Consider the following 21052-nt stretch of genomic DNA (forward strand, 5'->3'; position numbering starts at 1 on the left):
TTTTGTTAATTATTAATATATTATTGTATATTTTAAATAAAATGTTTTAATATAATGCTAAAAATAATGATTTTTTTTATTGGCCAAAATGTGGAGGAATAAAAACATTCAAAAACTATATGGATAAAGCCCCACACAAACAAAGGAAATTTCAAACAAGTTTTAATTGCAAGGAGGATTTTTCTATTTGCTGCCCCTAGCAAAAAAAGAAAATAAATTAGTTTAAAAGAAAAACAACAACAAAATTAAAAAAAAAAATATTTGGTTTTTAAAGAGGTATTTTTATGTTTAAGATGATGTAATTTTTTTCTGTTTATGTTTAAATTAAAACTAAAAAAAGAAAATAAAAATAATAAAATAGAGAAAAAAAAAAACAAAAAAAAAAAACAAAAGAAATAATGATGCTTTGAAAGCTTAAAAAGAAAAATAATGTATAAAGAGAAGTAATTAAATAAATTAACGAGTAAAATAATAATTATTTAACCAATACATACTAGATAAATACAACCAAAGATAAATAAAACTACAAAACAAAAATATAGATTTCTGAAAATGTTTTGCAAAAATATAATAAAGTCGATTACATTTTTTTCCTCGTATTAACAGTAATAACAACAAACACATTTACAATTTACATTTAGTGAATGATATTAATATAATTTATAAATTGTGCTTGAGATTTAAATTTATAATTTAATAGTTTTTTTATTTTTTGTTTAAAGGCTTTAAAAGCTTCAATATCAGTTTTGTAGATAGTTTGTGGTTTTGCAAAACACTTGTATGAATATTCTATTTAACTACAATTGAAGAAAATGTTTCGTTATATTAACAATCTGATGTTTTTGCCGATTTCGGTGTGTGTATGTAATAGTAGTTGTAGTAGTAGTAGCAGTATTGAGTTTTATTTAAGAAAGTGAGACAGTAAGAGAATAGTAGATAGTTGAATTAAAATAAAAAATCTCTACTTGACACTGTCGGGAATTTCGAAGCTAACATCCATTTTAACTTCACGGGCCAATTCAACAATCTTGGCCAAATGTACTGACAAATTAGCAGCTTCATCTAAATCATGACGAGGAATAATTCTCAAGCCAGATTTCTTAATCAATTCACGAGCCTCATTTACTTTGGTGCCCTGGAAGATTAAACATTTCATATGAAAACAAATTGTCAAAAATTAAAAAAAAAAAAACTTAATTTCCACTAACCTGCAATCTAACAACAATTGGCATTTTCATATTTAAATCCTTGGCTGCAGCAATAATACCCTCGGCAATGACATCACAACGCATAATACCACCGAAAATATTTACCAAAATACACAAGACTTTGGGATCGGAGGTGATAATTTTGAAAGCTTCCTTTACAGCTTGAGCAGTGGCACCGCCACCAACATCCAAGAAATTAGCTGGATCACCACCGTACAACTTAATGATATCCATGGTGGCCATAGCCAAACCAGCACCATTGACCATACAACCGATGGTACCGTCCAAAGCAATGTAGTTCAAATCGAATTTAGCCGCTTCCACTTCTTTAGGATCCTCTTGAGTCCAATCACGCATGGCAAATAATTCCTTTTGACGGAATTCACCGTTATCATCGAAACGGAATTTGGCATCAAGGGCAAAGACTAAAAAACAAGAATTTTATATGAAAATTGTTTTCAAAATTTTTGAAGAAATTTTTTAGCGTTTTAAGCAAAATAAAAGCTATTTATAATAAAAAATGTTAATAAATGAAGGAAGTAGAGTTATAAACATTTGAGAAGTAAGAATATATATTTTAAACATCTATAATAAGGAAATAAATAAACATTTGACCCTTAAACCAATAAAAATATTAGTTTTGTAGAAAACACAAAAAAATACTAGTTAAACATAAAGAAAATGTCAAATTTTATACATAAATCTAAATAAAAATTATTCAACAAAATATAAAAAGCTATATTTTAAAGAAGAAGTAGTTGCTATTGTTTGAATAAACATCTAACACCAGATCAATTACAAAACTTCAACAGAACATGTGTAATTTATTGTGAAAAAAAAAAAATTTTTTTGTGTGAAAATATATTTTTTATGTAAAACAATCATGTTTTAATGTAATTTTTGTGTAAAAATTGTAATTTTGGTGTAAATGCAATTTTTGTGTGAAAATACAATTTTTGTGTGAAAATACAATTTTTGTGTAAAAATACATTTTTTGTGTGTAAAATAACATTTTTTGTGTGAAAAATGTAATTTTTGTGTAAAAATGTAATATTAGTGTAAAAATGTAATTTTTGTGTAAAAATGTAATTTTTGTGTAAAAATGTAATTTTTGTGTAAAAATGTAATTTTTGTGTAAAAATGTAATTTTTGTGTAAAAATGTAATTGTGTGTAAAATAACATTTTTTGTGTGAAAAATTAAATTTTTGTGTAAAAATGTAATTTTTGTGTAAAAATGTAATTTTTGTGTAAAAATGTAATTTTTGTGTAAAAATGTAATTTTTGTGTAAAAATGTAATATTTGTGTAAAAAATTAAATTTTTGTGTAAAAATATAATTTTTGTTTAAAAATGCAATTTCTGTGTGAAAATCTATTTTAGTGTGATTGTGTGAATGTGTAAATATTGTGTAAAAAAATTTATTTTTGTGTAAACATCTATAAAAATATAATTTTGTGTAAATAGTTCATTTTTGTGTAAAAGATGTAAATTTTATGTGAAAATGAAAATTTTTTGTGTGAAAATGTAAATTTGTGTAAAAAGGTAAATTTTGTGTTAAAATGTAACTTTTGTGTAAAAAATATAAGGTTTGTGTTAAAAATATAAATTTTGAGCATGAATGTAAATTTTGGGTAAAAATGTTAATTTTGTGTAAAAATGTAAATTTTGTGTAAAAATTTAAATTTTGTGTAAAAATGTAAATTTTGTGTAAAAATGTAAATTTTGTGTAATAATGTAAATTTTGTGTAATATGCAGATTTTAACAAAAAAGTGGGGAAATGAAGTTTTGTGGTAAAATGTAAATTTTGTGTGAAAATGTAAATTTGTGCAAAAAGGTAAATTTTGTGTAAAAATGTAATTTTTATGTAAAAAAATATAAATTTTGTGTAAAAATATAAATTTTGAGCATAAATGTAAATTTTGTGTAAAAAAGTAATTTTTGTATAACAATGTAAATTTTAACACAAAATGTAGAAATATAAATTTTGTGTAAAAATGTAATTTTTGTGTAAAAATGTAATTTTTGTGTAAAAATGTAATTTTTTGTGTAAAAATGTAATTTTTTGTAAAAATGTAATTTTTATGATAAAAAAATATAAACTTTGTGTAAAAATATAAATTCTGTGTAAAAATATAAATTTTGTATAAAAATATAAATTTTGTGTAAAAATATAAATTTTGTATAACGAAATTTTTTGTATAATGAAATTTTTTGTAAAAATGTAAATTTTGTGTTAAAATATAAATTTTGTGTAAAAATGTAAATTTTATTTTAAAATGTAAATTTTGTGTCAAAATGTAAATTTTGTGTGAAAGTGTTAATTTTGCGTAAAATTTAAATTTTATGTAAAATGTAAATTTTGTGTAAAAATTCGCACTTTGTGTTACAGTTTACACAAAATTTTTGTGTAAAATTACACTTTGTGTGAAAGCGTACAAAATTGTGTAAAAATTAAAAATTTTAATTTTGAAATTATACTCTTTTTTACATATTAATCTAAAACTGAAAAACACAATCATCTGTTAAATCTAAATTTATTCGGAGTTTAATCTTACAGCAACCCTAGTTTAACTGAGGAGTAAGAAATCCGCCCTTAGATAAAAATGTGTGTTTTAGAAGGAAAAGTATTTGTTAAAATTAAAACGAATTTTAGTTAAAAATGTGTGTTTTAGATAAAAATAATTGTAGTATAAATAGTGCAAGTTGCCCACAACCCAAAACTGCAATAGTATAACGTAGAAGTAAATTTTAAATAAAATTTCTAAAAAGTTGTAAATTAAAACTAAAATTATATACAACATTTTAAATAAGCGTTTTTTACGGAAAAGGTCAATACGAAAAAAATGCAATTACGACTTATATTCTTGATACTATCAAAAATGAAGAAGTTTAAAAAAACACTACTACTTACAGGCTGTTGATAATGGTCATCATATGAATGGTTGGGAATTGCAATGAAATAGAATGAAATAAATGTGCATTATATTACAAAATCGTATTGAAAACCAATTCAAAATTTAAAAAAAAAAATAAAATATATACAAAATAAAATTAAAACCCAATTCAAAACTGATAAATTCAAAATCTTAATTCAATAACAAAAACGAAAAACTTTTAAAATGAAGTTTTGTGAAAAATAGATTAAGAAATCTCTTGAAAATATTTCAAAATTTCGATATTTTTAAAAAAGTTTAGGAAGCATTACAAAAAGAGTCTTCGTATTAAGAAGAAAAGTTCTTCGTTTTTAATTATTGAATAAGATGCTTGAATGAAATTAATAATTTTATAATTTTGATCCAAAAATAATTACTATCTATTATTAGTTTTAAGATTTGACTTACATTTAAAGTTAATAAAAAATCATACTAAATAAAATAACTTTTAAATATTCCGCGATTAAAATAAATATAAACCCTTTAAAAATAATAATAAAAAAACTCTCAAAATACTTACAGCCTTCAATAGCATCCTCAGCATAAGGATTAATTTCAATTAGTAAAGCATCCTTTTCCAAGAATAATTTATACATGTTCAACAACATGTTGACAGTATCCTCAGCATGTTTGGGTTCAGACAAGCCAACTTTTTGTACAACACGCATAGCTTGATCTTTAGTTAGGCCCTTCTTAATGTCAATGGGTTCATAGATAATGGCATCAGGATTTTCGGCAGCAACTTCTTCAATATTAACACCACCTTGGGAAGAAGCAATAACAACAGGTCCCTACAAAAAAAAAATAAACATTTAAACATATTTTTTCTCATTTCTCAAAACACCATTCTACATTGAATGCTCTTTCCATCATAACAGCAAAGTAGAATTCACGTCTGGGGAATTTACGTTCGGCTACCATCACTTTTTTACACAAACGACCAGCGGCGCCAGTTTGTTTGGTAACCAAAAGTTGATTGACCATTTTACTGGCAATTTCTTCGGCTTCTTTGGGACTGTGTGTTAAAACATAAGAAATAAAATGTAAAAACAAAGTGCTAAATATTTAATTATATTACTCTAATGGAAACCTACTCATTGACTAGACGTACACCACCTTTTAAACCATTTTTAAAGGCACCCTTACCACGACCACCAGCCAAAACTTGAGCTTTCAATACCAAGTTGTTGGTGTTAAGCTTTTTGGCAATATCGCCGGCTTCTTTGCCGGATGTGGCAACGCCGAATCTAAAAGAAAATAAAATAATAAAAAAAACGAGAAAGTAAATTATTAGCAAATTAAATTTAATTAAATTCGTTTTTAGCTTGTTATCAGTCCACCCATATTTTGGTTATTAAATATTTTGTTTTTCGCAACATGTTATTGGTCGCGTGCAACGTACGATTTTAAACCTTTGAACTATGGTTTTTAGTGCTATAATAAAGATAAGCTGCGGCTATTCATATTTGACAAAAGACATTTTAAAGTTTAATGTAGAAAATTAGAAATTTGTGATATTAAATCAAAATTGCTATAGAAATAAAATAAAAGTTTTATTTTCAAAATTATTTGTTATTTGGATTTTTTTCATAACAATATAGAATGGAATTATTCAGGAATTTATGGATGAAATAGTTTTTGAGTTGAAATAAAAAAATTTATATAAAAACTTGTCAATAGTGTGTAAAAATGTAAATGTTCTCTGTCAATCTATCTATCTATCTATCTATCTATCTATCTATCTATCTATCTATCTATCTATCTATCTATCTATCTATCTATCTATCTACCTATCTATCTATCTATCTATCTATCTATCTATCTATCTATCTATCTATCTATCTATCTATCTATCTATCTATCTATCTATCTATCTATCTATCTATCTATCTATCTATCTATCTATCTATCTATCTATCTATATAAAATATTAGCTGTTACTAACTTGTACGTTATTAAAAATTGCCGAAAAAACGTTAATCAATTTTCGTTTGCGTCCAAAAATTGTCAACAAGTGGGATTGTTATCGCTATGGGAAAACAATATGGTTTCATAATTCAAAAGAAAACCAAAATTACTTGTTGATTCATGAATTGTTTAAATAAACAATAATAACGATTTTACGTATTAAGATATGTTATCAAGTTAATAAAACTATAACGTGACGTTATTTAGGTAATGTTTTTTTTTATTATATAATAAATCATTTGATGTGTAGTTTAAGTTAAAAAAATCTTAATAAAAAAACAATTATGAAAACTATTTTTAAACAAATAATTTAGACAAGATTAAACAAATACTAAATTTTGTTTAAGGTACTAAATTTTGTTTAATATATAAAAAAACAATAAAATATTAAATTATAAACATTTGATGTTGTTTTTTTATAATCATAGCAATGTTAATTGCAAAACAAAACTAACTGCACTTCAATCGCCTTGCTTTATATAAATATAAATTGTGATTACAGATTTTTTTCTCTTTATGTGAAAACCTTTGCAAATAATACTGATAACCCCTAAATTAGTTATTGCTATATATACATAGTTTCTTTGATTAATTACTTTTATAGCAAATGGCACAGTATACAGTATGAAACAATGAACGAATACAATTAGTTTGCAATTCAAAAATATATAATCATCTAACATCCTCATCTACCAGTCTAGCCATATGTAAAATGAACGATTGTTTTGTTTTTTTGAATTTGTCTTTATTTTTTGCAAAAGTGTTCAAAGGTCAGTTTTATTTTCGTTTTTGTTTTTTTATTTGTTTGCAAATTTCTTGTTCAAAAAAAGAAAGTTTCATTCGTTTATTATTTGTATTTCTTTTGTTTGATTTTGTTTTTAGATTGTTTGGCATAATTTTGTTAGATTCTCTAGTTCATTGATACTTTTATTTGGTGTCATGATTGTATCAAGAAATAAAATCAATTTCAAGGAACTTTTTTTTATACACAAGTTTTTTATTTGTTTTGTTGTGTTTTGAATATTTTTATCTATTAATTAGAGAATAAAGTACAAAAATATTTGCAGAGGGGGTAATAAATTTGTTTTTGTTTTTACTTTTTTTTTTTTGTAATAATAAATTGTCTGGCTTGACCGTAAATTATTTTAAATTAAAATTTTTATAATGAACAATGAACAGTGAAGATTTTCGTATATAATAGGAATTTTGGCATTAACAACTATTGGGAACAGAATCGAAAGTTATTTGGGAGCTTTCTTTTAGTGTTTATTATAATTCTTTTCTATCGATATCTATCTATCTGTCTGTCTGTCTGTCTATCTGTCTATCTGTCTATCTATCTATCTATCTATCTATCTATCTATCTATCTATCTATCTATCTATCTATCTATCTATCTATCTATCTATCTATGTATCTATCTATCTGTCTGTCTGTCTGTCTGTCTGTCTGTCTGTCTGTCTGTCTGTCTGCCTGTATGTCGGTCTTTGTGTCTGTATGTCTGTCTGTCGATCGATCTATCTATCTATCTATCTATCTATCTATCTATCTATCTATCTATCTATCTATATATCTATCTATCTATCTATCTATCTATCTATCTATCTATCTATCTATCTATCTATCTATCTATCTATCTATCTATCTATCTATCTATCTATCTATCTATCTATCTATCTATCTATCTATCTACCTATCTATCTATCTATCTATCTATCTATCTATCTATCTATCTATCTATCTATCGTTAGCATAGCGTCTTGTAGTTTACATGGACGGACATTAAAGTGGTTCAGAAAATGTTTGAACAAATCGATGTTATACTCACTTTGGTGTTGCAATGCCGGCACCATTTAGAAGTGTGTATGAGACATGTTCTTGGACGTTTAAGTTACGTTTCTGTTGGCATTGAGCAGCAACAACTGAACCCAAAATCTGTGAAAAAGAAAATTAAAAAGAAATTAAAGAAGCTTATCTTAAAAATTCAAACAATTCATAATGAAATTATAGCAATAAAAGAGAATTTATTAAAAATTCTAAAACCCCCAAGTATTCAACTAATCTTAAAAAAAAAAGTATTGTTACTATAGCAAGAAGTTTCAAGGTTATTTTTGTTCTAAAAAATTTTGCGGCATAAATATGATAATCAAAAAATAAACAAAAACAAAAATCTTTCTGATTTTAAACGAACAAAAAAAAATAATAAAGAATAACAAATACCACGATGGCAAAAACTAAATAACAAAACAAGTCACGCGATTAGCAGCAAAAAATGAGTCATATGTTTAAAACTACCGATCGAAGCAAACGATCTTCAAAAATCCAATAAAATTATTATACAGTGACGTCAAATATGGAGCAAGAAATTGCCGGTAAGAAAACAGATAAGAATATTTAAATATTTTTGTTGTGTTAAATACAAATTTGGAATAAATGACGAAACTAGTTTAGAAATTTTGTAAATTAATCAGAAACTAGTTTTTTTGTTTGTTGTTGTTTTGAAGTACAAGGTTTTTTAAATTAATTATTGACCATCACCTTGATCAATAAAATCTGTAGAACGATTTTTTTTTTTTTTTTGTAAATGTATACAAAAAAGTACCTTCACTTTTTTGGCTACAAACAAATAATCAACAACAAAAAGCTTACTGCACTTTTCCTCTCCCACCCCCTACGACAATTGCACGAAGAGAAAATAGAACGGAATGGCAACACATTTCTCTAAATAAATTCCATGAGAAAAAATTTTCTTCTTTATGTTACGTCACATAATAAATTTTTCAATTTAATTTTCAATTATCCATTTTATTGCTTTTTTTAATATCTTTAACACTTTTTTAACAATTTCCCCTTTTTACTCTCTTTACCTGTTGTCTAAAATCAAGGCTTTTTCAATGAAATTTTGCCAATTATGTAAAAAAGTTTTGCAATTTTTTAATTTTTTTTTATCTATTTTTATACCTTTTGGCCAACTTTTTGATTAATAATTTCGGCTACAACACCGGTGCGTGCTATCAATGATGCCATTTCTCTTTTTGTTTGGATTCTATTTAAAAATATTATAAAAAATATATAAATTAATTATTATTTTATAACGCGTATTTATAATACAAAATAAATTTATTAACTAATGAAATGAAAAATTTGTCAAAGCTTTCGTACCGTAAAAAAAAACTAAACGTCAAGAAGAATGATTTTCGAATGAGACAAATTATTTATTCATTTGTATAGACAGCACTGTTAGTAGATTTGGCATTACTTATAAAAAGTAGAAAACTTTTGCCACAAAGAGCATTTAATTATGTGGCATCATTACATATGGTGGATAAAATGGCAGCTCTCTAAAATTTAATGGGGTATTACAAAAGAGTTGAAAAAATGTCAAGAGTTAGTTAAATTTAAACGATATTTAACTTTGTTTTTGAAAATATATGATAGATAGATAGATAGATAGATAGATAGATAGATAGATAGATAGATAGATAGATAGATAGATAGATAGATAGATAGATAGGTTGATAGATAGATAGATAGATAGATAGATAGATAGATAGATAGATAGATAGATAGATAGATAGATAGATAGATAGATAGATAGATAGATAGATAGATAGATAGATATATAAATAGATAGATAGATAAATAGATAGTTAGATAGATAGATAGATAGATAGATAGATAGATAGATAGATAGATAGATAGATAGATAGTTAATATGATATATAAATTATTGCATCACTACATGTTAATTACGCAGAAATATTAAGACATTTATTTATAATGGGTTGCTCATCTTGATTTTTCCTGCATTCCTCCATTTTATATGCTTCCATCGAAGATTACAAAGAAAAACTGAATATGAATATTACAAATGTTAACTTTTGCTACTTTACCCACAAAACTCAAAACTTTAAAACCAAGTCGTCTGGCAACAATATTTTCAAGATGTCATTGAAAAATAAAAAAACAACAAACACTAAATGAACCGTTATATTTTACTATAGAAGAGTAATTTGCCAAAAAAAGCAAGAAAGAAACAAAATCAAAAATTCCATTCAGTTAAGTGAGCATCAATTACATCGTTGATTACAATTACGAATGATCAGCGATCGTAGTAAAAGAATGCAATGTCAACAACAACTACAGCAACTGCGACAACGTTTAAAACGAAAATTAACAGCGTTTCGAACGGTTGCAGCCTAGCAGCATTGAAAGAACACATAACCACGTGTCTTCAACGTTGGCGGCAAAAACACTCCACAAACGCCAGCGAAAGGCACACACCAGCAGAAGGTGAACATCAGCAACACACCCACTCACAGCACAAACAGCGGCCTCAAGAAGAAAAGTGCTATTGCCACTTTCAGCACAAATCGAATCGATGTTGCTTTGTTAAGCACAAGGAATTTACCTTTTTACAACGTACCACCTTATACATCAATCGAAAATTCCATAAACTAATCTCAACACATCAACGACACGTAGTCAACAGTCGCAACAGTGCGACCGTTAACGATTGTAAGGGCCCTCGTCAATACGGTCGTAAAGTTGAAATTGTTGCCAAGTTGTTGTCCACCACATTGATAGCAAAAGCTAAGACCAACTCTTCGTCAACGGCCACCGAAGATTTTGGCCAACAAACTGATGATCATCATATCTATAGATGTTTTGAAGAGCAAATACAATTAGTACAAAGTTCTACAACTTCTTCGACATCGGATTATTACGGAGACAACGCCATGACTATAACGGATTTAACGTTTCTGGAGATACGTGAAGAATATCCAGATTTAAATTCGGAAATTCGTAGCATTTTAACAGCACGTGCTCAAGATGGTGCCAGTATATCGGAAATTCGGGGTAAGTTATTGATTTTACAAGTTTTTTTTCTTTCTCGAAAGATAAAGACATCACGTGTCGTTAATTGAAATGTTTACTTCATTCATAATGAGTGAATAATGAATTTGTGGACCTGTACGTCCGTCCATCTGTTTTTACGGCTAATGATCAGAAGGGTTTTTTTATTGAAAATTAAAAAACTTAAAAGATGATTTCTATAGAAAACCGTACAATCAATGAAATTTAATGTAGAAAAGTTTGACGATTATGTTTCCTATAGAATAGTCTCCAATGACAAAATGTTCAACGATAGAATCTTTTCTAGAAAAGTTTTCTTCTCATGTTTTCTAATAAAAATTAACGATTTTTATAAAAATCTTACACTTTTCCAGATGATTATAGAAAATTAACTGGCTTACCCTTTCCCATTTATGAAGATGTCACTGAATTTCTCCTAACCATTCCCTACGTAATGGCGTATTGTAGTGAAAAAGGTACAAGAATATTTAATATCATGCCAATGGAGAAAACAAAACATATACATGATATGGTAATGCATCAAAAACCACAGCCAGAGCCCCAACAAAGATCATCAACGGGAAATCATTGCTACTATCGGGAACGTCAACGTAATAGCAACTATCAGCCCCAGAATTGGCGTCACAATACCAGTCGTAGATTACAACAAAATATGGTTAATATTTATGCTGAGCCCGTTAATATAGAACAACAGGAACAATTAATACCTTCTACCGATAGCAATGTGTCGCGAGATGGTTCAGAGGGATTCTTTGAGAACAATTGTTATTATCAAGATAATTGTAATTATTTGTAAGTGTGTGAAAAATGGCTTAACTCAAACAGAAGCACTAAATTTTATTTCATTTTCCTTTCCATATCAAAGATTTAATCGCATTTGTAATCAACAACAGCCCCCTCTAACCACTCAGCTTATGGAAAATCCTCCTATGGAACAAACTCCTTCAGCAGTAAAACCTGCACCTTTACCACCTGCCACTAATGCGGGCACGTCATCAGCTTTGAATAATTTCAATACTGATATACCTTGCTATAAAAATAATGTTAATCATTTGAATAATTTATTTCATATCCAGCCGCAACAGGAACAATATCAACAATATCATCAGAGTGTTAACAATGTAGCCATCATAGATAATAGACGTTCTTCTCATAATCCCTTTAAGACAGGCATGCCACGTTCAAGTAGATCATCATCTCCCACAACCAAAAGTTGGTATACAAATGATTCTGTATATACAGATAGTGATTATGAAGCTCACCTTTTGGATTTTTTACTATTGGGAGATGATTTCTTTCTGTATATGGCCCGTATGGAATTGAGATGTAAATTCAAGAAAAGTAAATAGAAAAAAACTAAATATTAAAAAAAAAAACAAAATTTTCACAATTTTTCCTTTCTAGATCAACGAGTTTTACAATCCGGCCTTTGTGTATCGGGTCAAACGATTGGTGGTGCCATTAAACGTATACGAGCCTTAAGCGATAGTCGTCGTTCGGTTATTATTAATATTGGCTCAGTGGATTTAATGCAGGGAAGACAATTAATACAAATAGAACATGATTTTCGTGAACTATTATTGACAATGCTGAAAAAAGGCATTAAACCGATATTAACAACATTGGCTCCATTGGCTAACTATAGTCATAATTGTGATTTGAAACGTTTGCTGGAACGATTTAATGAATTCATTAAGAGAGAAGGTCAATATAGAAATTTGGTGGTAATAGATATTTGGAAGTGTTTGGTGAATGAAAAAGGACATGTATTTTTCGATTGCTATCAGAAGTGAGTAGATATATTTAATTTTTTTTTTAGAATTATTTATTTTTTTTTAAATATAAAATTTCAAAAGATTTAACAGTTCCAGATTAAAGTAGAAAATTTGTTTGTCCAATAATCGAGAAGTTTAGTATAGAAAATTGAACTTAAATGAAGAATTTTAAAGGAAACAAAATAGTTTTTTTTTTAAATGCTCGATGATAATGTTTTCTATAAAAAAACTAATGATTGATAAAATTAAACTGATAAATGATAAAGTTTTTCTTTTATAGAAAACTGATCGTGACGATAAAGCTTTTAATAGAAAGTTCTCTTTAGGAAAAGATCGATGATAAAGTTTTTTATAGAAAAGTGATCAATTATAAAGTTTTGTAAAGAAAACTGATCGATGTTGAAGTTTTCCAAAAAAATTTTTATGGATATTGAAGTTTTCTATAGAAAACTGATCGGTGTAAAGTTTTATATAGAAAATTTATTGCTGTTGAAGTTTTCTAAAGAAAACTGATCGATGTTGAAGTTATCTACAGAAAACTGATCGATGATAAAGTTTTCTATAGGAAACTGATCGATGTTGAAGTTTTATATAGGAAACTGATCGATGATTAAGTTTTCTAAAGGAAACTGATCGATGTTGATGTTTTCTATAGAAAACTGGTCGTTGTTCAAGTTATCTATATAAATTTATTGATGTTGAAGTTTTCTAAAGAAAACTGATTGATGTTGAAGTTTTTTATAGAAAAGTGATCGATGTTGAAGTTTTCTATAGAAACTGATATAGAAAAATGATCAATTTCTATAAAAAACTGATCAATGTTGAAGTTTTCTATAGAAAACTGATCAATGTTGAAGTTTTCTATAGAAAACTGATCGATGTTGAAGTTTTGTATAGAAAATTGATCAATGTTGAAGTTTTCTATAGAAAACTAATCGATGTTGAAGTTTCCTATAGACAACTGATCGACCTTGAAGTTTTCTATAGATAATTGATCGATGTTGAAGTTGTATATAGAAAACTGATCGATGTTGAAGTTTTCTATAGAAATCTGATCGATGTTGAAATTTTCTAAAGAAAACTGATCAATGCTGAAGTTTTCTATAACAATACTGATAGATGTTGAAGTTTTGTATAGAAAATTGATCAATTTTTAAGTTTTCCTTAGAAAACTGATCAATTTTGTAGTTTTCTGTAGAAAACTGATCAATGATGTTTTGTATAGAAAATTGATCGATGTTGAAGTTTTATATAGAAAATTGATCGATTTTAAAATTTTCTATAGAAAACTGATCGATGTTGAAGTTGTCTATAGAAAACTGATCGATGTTGAAGTTGTCTATAGAAAATTGATCGATATTGAAGTTTTCTATAGAAAACTGATAATTGTTGTAGTTTTTTATAGAAAATTGATTGATTTTGAAATTTTCTATGGAAAACTGATCGATGTTGAGGTTTTTATAGAATACTAATCAATGTTGAAGTTGTCTACAGAAAACTGATCGATATTGAAGTTTTCTGTAGAAAACTGATCAATATTAAAGTTTTCTATAGAAAACTGATCTATGTTGAATTTTTTAATAGAAAACTGATCGATGTTGAAGTTTTGTATAGAAAATTGATCAATGTTGAAGTTTTCTATAGAAAACTAATCGATGTTGAAGTTTTCGATCGATGTTGATGTTTTCTATAGAAAACTAATCGATGTTGAAGTTTTCTATAGAAAACTGATCGATGTTGAAGTTTTCTATAGAAAATTGATCGATGTTGAAGTTTTCTATAGAAAACTGATCGATGCTGGAGTTTTCAATAGAATACTGGTCGATGTTGAAGTTGTCTATAGAAAACTGATCGATGCTGAAGTTTTCTAAACAAAAGTGATCAATGTTAAAGTTTTTTATAGAAAACTGATCGATGTTGAAGTTTTTTATAGAAAACTGATCGATGTTGAAGTTTTGTATAGAAAATTGATCAATGTTGAAGTTTTCTATAGACAACTGATCAATGTTGAAGGTTTCTATAGAAAACTGATCGATGTTTAAGTTTTCTATAGAATACTGATTGATGTTGAAGTTTACTATAGAAAATGATCGATGTTGAGGTTTTCTATAGAAAACTGATCGATGTTAAAATTTTATAACGAAAACTGATCGATGTTGAAGTTTTTTTTAAAGAAAACTGATCGATGTTAAAGTTTACTATAGAAACTGGCCGATGTTGAAGTTTTCTATAGAAAACTGATCGATGTTGATGTTTTCTATAGGAAACTGATCGATGTTGAAGTTTTCTTTAGAAAACTGTTCAATGTTCAAGTTTTATATAAAAAATTGAACGATGTTGAAGTTTTCTATAGAAAACTGATCGATGTTGAAGTTTTCTATAGAAAACTGATCGATGTTGAAGTTTTCTATAGAAAACTGATCGATGTGTGGTTTTGTTGCCGATATTTTCTCCTTTTTATATAAAACTGTTCAATAAATAAACTTTCAATAGAAGACAAACTCGACAATGAATTTTACCATAAAAAACTAAACGTTAATAAAGATCTTCCTTAGAAAACTTTAATGATGCTTATTTTATAACACGCACACACAACTATAAAATAGTTTTTTAAAATTTATCTCAATCTCTTCGTTGTAAATTTAGCGAACCTCGAAACGTCACCGGCGCTACCGAATCCTATCTATTTTGGAATAAAATTGGCCGTCAACGTGTGCTACAATTAATTGAATCAAAGCTGGAATATTAAGGCCAACACACACTGCCTTTAAACCTCCCAAAATGTGATAAAAAAAGAAATGGATCCAAATTTTAAGCTGCTTTTACAAAATTTTTTTTAAAAAAGATATCAAAACGCTGTTTTTATTTTAAACACAAAGTAACTTGTATAATTTTTATGTTTTTTTGTTGTTATTGCGTAAATGTGTGTTGTGTCTGTTTTGTCCTTTTATGTTTTTTTTTTTTTTTTTTGTTAAAAGAAAAAATTTATTTCCATATAAATGTAAGGAAAATTTTTTAGGTTTATTAATAGTTGTAGTTTTAAAGAAATATTAGAATTAGAATATTAGATTAGTAGAATAAGAATTAGATAAACTAAAAAGCTGGCTTTATTAGTTTTGTTAGAAAGAAAAATTTCTTAAAATTTCCATAAGATTTTTTGCCCTTGTGTCTGCTCCATAAAAAATCTAGCAAATTTTAAGAAATTTTTTTTTATAAGTTTCTTGTTGTTTTGGTTCCTTGTATTGTTGTTTGTTTCTCTATTGTTGTTTAGGCCCTTGGTTTTTTGTCTTGTTGTTTGTTTGTCCCCCTAGTTCTTCCTTTGACCCTTGACAAAGTGAATTATAGTCTTGTATATTGGTGCACAAATATACAATTTTCTATAAATTTACTTTGAAATCTTTTTAGATTTAGGTTTTAGGTGATTTTTAGTGTAGTGTTTATGCTTTAGGAAAATTTGGTTTCATTTTCAATTAAATCAATAAACCGCGGTTGATTTTTGATTAGAAGATTTTTTTAAACTGAATTTTCTTAAGCACAAGTGTTAGTTGCTTAATGTTAAGTGTAGGGATTTGCCAATATTAAAACCTAACTGCACTGAAAAAATTGTTTTTTTATTTTTTTCTTTATATAAAGAAACAATTTTTTACACTGTAGTTTTGTTTTTAGTTTCTTTTTCATAAAAAAAATTTTGTTAATTTATATTAATTTTAGTTTTACAATAAATTTTCCTTACATTTATAATGTTTTGAAAAAAAAAAAAATTGTATATAAATTGTTAAAAATATTGTGTGTTTGTCCCTTAAATGTCTGTTTATGTTTAACGTACGTACTATAATATGTGTGGCAAGTGTGTTATTTATGTTTGTGTGATCCATAACAAGCTTTAAAAGTAAAATCTCAAAAAAAAAAGAATTGAAATTGTGTTTTCTTTTTATTTCTATGGAAATCTATGCCAAACCTACCCCAGTGAAGGGTGTTTTTGCCAACCTTTTACAGTGCTGCCCAACTTTGAACAAGTTTGTTTCTTGAAAACATTTGTAAAGGGGGGAGGATAAAGTTACTTATAGCAAAATATTTACATTTGTTTAGTAAATATAGTCATTACATCTCACTCACTAAATGGTGTATTGAACCCGGTAGACGTTTTTTTATTATCATTCGAAATAGAAATAGAAATTAAAATTGCATGTGTAAAAGATATTAAGGTGTTATTCTAACATAGTTTTCTTTTAATATAAACAAAGACATAATTAAATACGTGATTTAAAACAGACAAAATATTAGGAAAATGAAGATTTTGAAATGCGAAAGACAGACAGACAGACTTTTGTTATTTGATCGATAGGAAGTTAATTACTGATGGGGGATTTTCTTCATATTTTTTCAATACTATTAAGGTTAGGTTAGATTGATAGGAGGATGTTTACTACATCAAATCCGAAAAAAATACACCTAGGCCACAATCGGGCCTGTTGTGCACTCCTTATCATGAGAGAGATAGAGAGAGAGAGAGAGAAAAAAAAGAGGGAACTAAATGAATTATTTTTCAGTCTTTAGAAACTTAGTATTCTGAACGTAATTCCTAAGAATCTTTCAATCAGTGTTAGTCAGGAATGTTATTTCTGGAATAACATCACTATTAAGATACTTGGATCTAACTTCGACGAAAGTGCTTCAGATCTATCTATATTTCTATATCCTCTCAGCATGCTCTACATAAATCTGAATCCACACGTCCAATTTTGCATAAATGTGCTCTAAATCCTCACGCTCTCAATTGGTTGTTTGCCCTTTGTGGTCCATTATCTTATTGTTCACCTGATCTTCTACCTTACTCTGTTGGTCTTTTGGAATTTTGCCTGTCGGATTACCGGCATAGTAAACTGCATAGCAGAGATCGTCCCGGAGGCTTCTTCTGGCAACTTTGGCCTAAGAAGGCTGCTCTTTTTCATTTTTCCCCGGTAAAGCCTCTCTTTCCTTGCTTTTTGGGGCATCTTTTGAGGTACCCGTACATGCGATTTTGATTTCGCCGACATGGTGGTCTTCGGAATATCTTTCTTGGCGTTATCCCATTTACTCTCAGGATTCTGACTTAAGGTTCCTTTAAGTGAAGTATAGCTTGGCTTCGACTGTGCATTAGAAGACGGGAAGCTCTTTTTCTTCTTGGGTTTATTTTCAGTTGTCAACTCTTCGGGAGAACTGATACTCTTTGCCTCAGATCTTGTGATAAAATCCGATATTTCCTATGGAGTGTCGGATTGGATTGACTAACTATGATTTCCTGAAGCATCTTTTTCAACTTCCTCTTCTGTGCTCCATAAAGTATTTTCTTAGTAATAGGTAGTTTAGCTATGGTATCACTCACCTGTTTCAACATTTGCTCTACTTCATCCTTTTTTGGGATTTGCTATAATGGTGTTGTTATTATCATCTGAGGCTTCAGAGACGGAATCCTCACCTATAATTATTTAGGCTGAGGTAGTTTAGAGCTTTCTCCGAGAACATCCTTCTCTTTCACCATTATGTTTTTGCCAATGGCATGCTGTACACTTGACGCATTGTCCGCCACCGAGGTAAAGGTACCCACCTCCGAGGTACCTTAAAGAAGAAAGAAAGAATTTAAACATCGACCAGTTTTCCTCAAAAAACTTTACAATCTATTAGTTTTTTACAAAAAACTTCATAATCAAACAGTTTTCTTAAAAAAACTTCATAATTGATCAGTTTTCTACATAAAACTTCACAATTGATCTTGCCTACGCAAAACTTTATAATCGATCTGTTTTCTATAGAGAACTTCATACTCGATCACTTTTCTGTAGAAAACTTCAAAATCGATCAGTTTTTTATAGAACAAATGATCATCGATAAGTTTTCTATAGAAAACATTATCATCGATCAGTTTTCTACAGAAAATTTTTACATCGATCAGTTTTTTTTCCAAAAACTTTATAATTTATCAGTTTTCCTCTAAAAACTTCATAATTATTCTACGCAAAACTTCATAATCGATCAGTTTTTTTTATAAAAAACTTCATCATCGATCAGTTTTCTCCAGAAAACTTTGTAACCGATCAGTTTTCTCTAGAAAAAATTGTAAGTGATCAGTTTTCTCTAGAAACATTTGTAACCGATCAGTTTTCTCCAGAAAACTTCGTAATCGATCGGTTTTCTCCAGAAAACTTCGTAAGCGATTAGTTTTCTCCAGGAAACTTTGTAACCGATCAGTTTTCTCTAGAACTAATTCGTAATCGATTAGTTTTCTATAGAAAAAATTGTTATCGATCAATTAAAAAAAAAACTTTAATAACGACAAGTTTTCTATACTAAACTTCGTAATCGATTAGTTTTCTATAACAAAATTGAATTCGGTCAGTTTTCTTCAAAAAAATTAAACAACGAACAGTTTCTACAAAAAAACTTTATAATCAATCAGTTTTCTTCAAAAAATTTTATAATCTCTCAGTTTTCTACATAAAACTTCATAATTAATCAGTTTTCTTTAAAAACCTTGTTGTAATCGATTAGTTTTCTCAAAAAAAAAACTAATTGATCAGTTTTTTACACAAAACTTTAAAATCGATAATTTTACTATAAAAACTTCATAATCGATCAGCTTTCTACACAAAACTTTGTAATAAATTAGTTTTTTATTCAAATCATCATAATCGATCAGTTTTCTCTAGAAAACTTCGTAATGGATCGATCTAAAGAAAACATGGTCATCGATCAGTTTTTTATAAAAACCTTTATCTTCGATCAGTTTTCTTTAAAAAACTTCATAATCGATCAGTTTTTTATAGAAAACTTCATCAGCGATCAGTTTTCTAAATAAAAGATCTTTCAGTTTTTTCTTCAAAACTTTTCAAACCTTCATTTAATAAATTTTAATTAAAACCGATTTATGTAAACCTATTCAAATTTCCCAAACAACCACCAACTTACCTATTAAATATCAAGCTTACACCACTAACTTTATAAGACTTTACACAGCTCCATTTCAAAAGAAAAATGATCTTGAATACCTAACCGTTGTACACGAAAACGGAAATACCAATAAAATTCTACATTTACTTATATTTTATGTTGCACAATGTAGGTGGCATATAACAATAAGACTTCTTACATACATATACATGTACATTCAAACGTCCACAGCTCTCTTTACAGTCTGTTTAGTATGAATCTATACAAATTACGCACAAATTATTACAGCTTGACTTGTTGTAAGATCAAATGAAGATCTTTTTATTTAATTTTTTTTTTGATCATACAATAATAATAGTAAAAGAAATAAATTTCTTTAGTTGAGTGAAGTCTTTGAATAACAACTTCTATATAAGATGAAGATGGTACCTTCATCACCATTATTATAAAATACTAATGATCACAATGACGATAATGAGAACAGACAAATATTTGTGAGTTTGAAAATGTGCTTAAAGCAGCAACAATTGCCAACCTACGAATGTGAAGGAGCATGTTCGTATTTAAAAGAATTTATTCCTTAAAGTTTTTTTTTTAAAGAAAACTTTATCTGCGATCAGTTTTTAAAGAAAACTTTATTAACGATCAGTTTCTTACATAATAAAACTATACGATATAAGAACTTCAACATCGATCATTTATTTATAGAAAACTTTAACATCGATCAGTTTTCTACAGAAAACTTAAACATTGATTAGTTTTCTATAGAAAACATAAAAATTGATTAATTAGTCCAATTTTCTATAGAAAACATCAACATCGGAGAGTTTTCTTGATCAACGATCAGTTTTCCAAATAAAACTTTTATCAATGATCAGTTATCTATTGAAAATTTTATCAACGATTAGTATTCAATGAACAACTTCAATATCGATAATCGTAGATTAATTTTTGCTAAGGAATTTGATTATAGATACAATTTTCTTTAGAAAACTGATCTTTGAACGGATCGTTCATAAAAAGAACTGTTCGATGTTGATATTTTCTAAAGGAAATTGATTTAAATTTTTAAATCTTGTATAGAAAACTGACAAATATTTAAGTCTTTTTTAGGAAACTAAGACATCTTGAAGTTTTTTGTAGAAAACTGATCGATGTTATTGATTTTCTTTAGAAAACAGTTCTCTTTATCAACCATCAGTTTTCTAAAGAAAATCAACGATCAGTTTTCTAAGCTAAACTTTATCTACGATCAATTTTCTAAACAAAACTTTATCTACTATCTGTATTCTCTTTTTTCCAACAATCAGTTAAAAAAAAAACTTTGTCAAATATTTATCTTCTAAAGAAAATCTACGCTTTC

General features: G+C 27.5%; 2 protein-coding genes across 3 annotated transcripts; one reads left to right on the forward strand and one right to left on the reverse strand.

Annotated features, from left to right (window-relative positions):
- LOC111683352 (succinate--CoA ligase [ADP-forming] subunit beta, mitochondrial) lies at window positions 1-9325 on the reverse strand. Of its 2 annotated transcripts, XM_046949312.1 has the most exons (10): window positions 9272-9325; window positions 9071-9155; window positions 7938-8044; window positions 5237-5389; window positions 4995-5157; window positions 4663-4933; window positions 4121-4123; window positions 1209-1633; window positions 966-1135; window positions 1-196 (listed from the first exon to the last, which is right to left on the reverse strand). In XM_046949312.1, exons 2-10 carry the CDS (start codon window positions 9134-9136, stop codon window positions 184-186), a joined length of 1371 nt encoding a protein of 456 aa, XP_046805268.1. In that variant the 5' UTR covers window positions 9137-9155; window positions 9272-9325; the 3' UTR covers window positions 1-183. The 2 variants fall into 2 exon arrangements, with proteins under 2 accessions (XP_046805268.1, XP_023301193.1); XM_023445425.2 differs by lacking the exon at window positions 4121-4123.
- Window positions 8202-15561, forward strand: LOC111683354 (maternal effect protein oskar). The gene is made up of 6 exons (XM_046949311.1): window positions 8202-8481; window positions 9948-10969; window positions 11341-11779; window positions 11853-12328; window positions 12392-12776; window positions 15409-15561. The coding sequence occupies exons 2-6, from the start codon at window positions 10237-10239 to the stop codon at window positions 15509-15511; spliced, it is 2136 nt and encodes a 711-aa protein (XP_046805267.1). The 5' UTR covers window positions 8202-8481; window positions 9948-10236; the 3' UTR covers window positions 15512-15561.
- Window positions 15562-21052: the final 5491 nt, after the last annotated feature.

The sequence above is a fragment of the Lucilia cuprina genome, chromosome 4 (assembly GCF_022045245.1).
Source record: "Lucilia cuprina isolate Lc7/37 chromosome 4, ASM2204524v1, whole genome shotgun sequence".
Taxonomy (NCBI): Eukaryota; Metazoa; Arthropoda; class Insecta; order Diptera; family Calliphoridae; genus Lucilia; species Lucilia cuprina.

What these genes read in the sequence shown, in the direction of transcription:
- LOC111683354 (XM_046949311.1), top strand. Translation starts at nt 10,237, where the DNA reads ATGTCAACAACAACTACAGCAACTGCGACAACGTTTAAAACGAAAATT. An exon ending in CAAGATAATTGTAATTATTT is followed by an intron (nt 11,780 to 11,852) that starts GTAAGTGTGTGA and finishes TCCATATCAAAG; the next exon opens with ATTTAATCGCATTTGTAATC. An exon ending in GAGATGTAAATTCAAGAAAA is followed by an intron (nt 12,329 to 12,391) that starts GTAAATAGAAAA and finishes TTTCCTTTCTAG; the next exon opens with ATCAACGAGTTTTACAATCC.
- LOC111683352 (XM_046949312.1), bottom strand. Translation starts at nt 9,136, where the DNA reads ATGGCATCATTGATAGCACGCACCGGTGTTGTAGCCGAAATTATTAAT. An exon ending in ATCAAAAAGTTGGCCAAAAG is followed by an intron (nt 8,045 to 9,070) that starts GTATAAAAATAG and finishes TCTTTTTCACAG; the next exon opens with ATTTTGGGTTCAGTTGTTGC. An exon ending in GCCGGCATTGCAACACCAAA is followed by an intron (nt 5,390 to 7,937) that starts GTGAGTATAACA and finishes ATTTTCTTTTAG; the next exon opens with ATTCGGCGTTGCCACATCCG.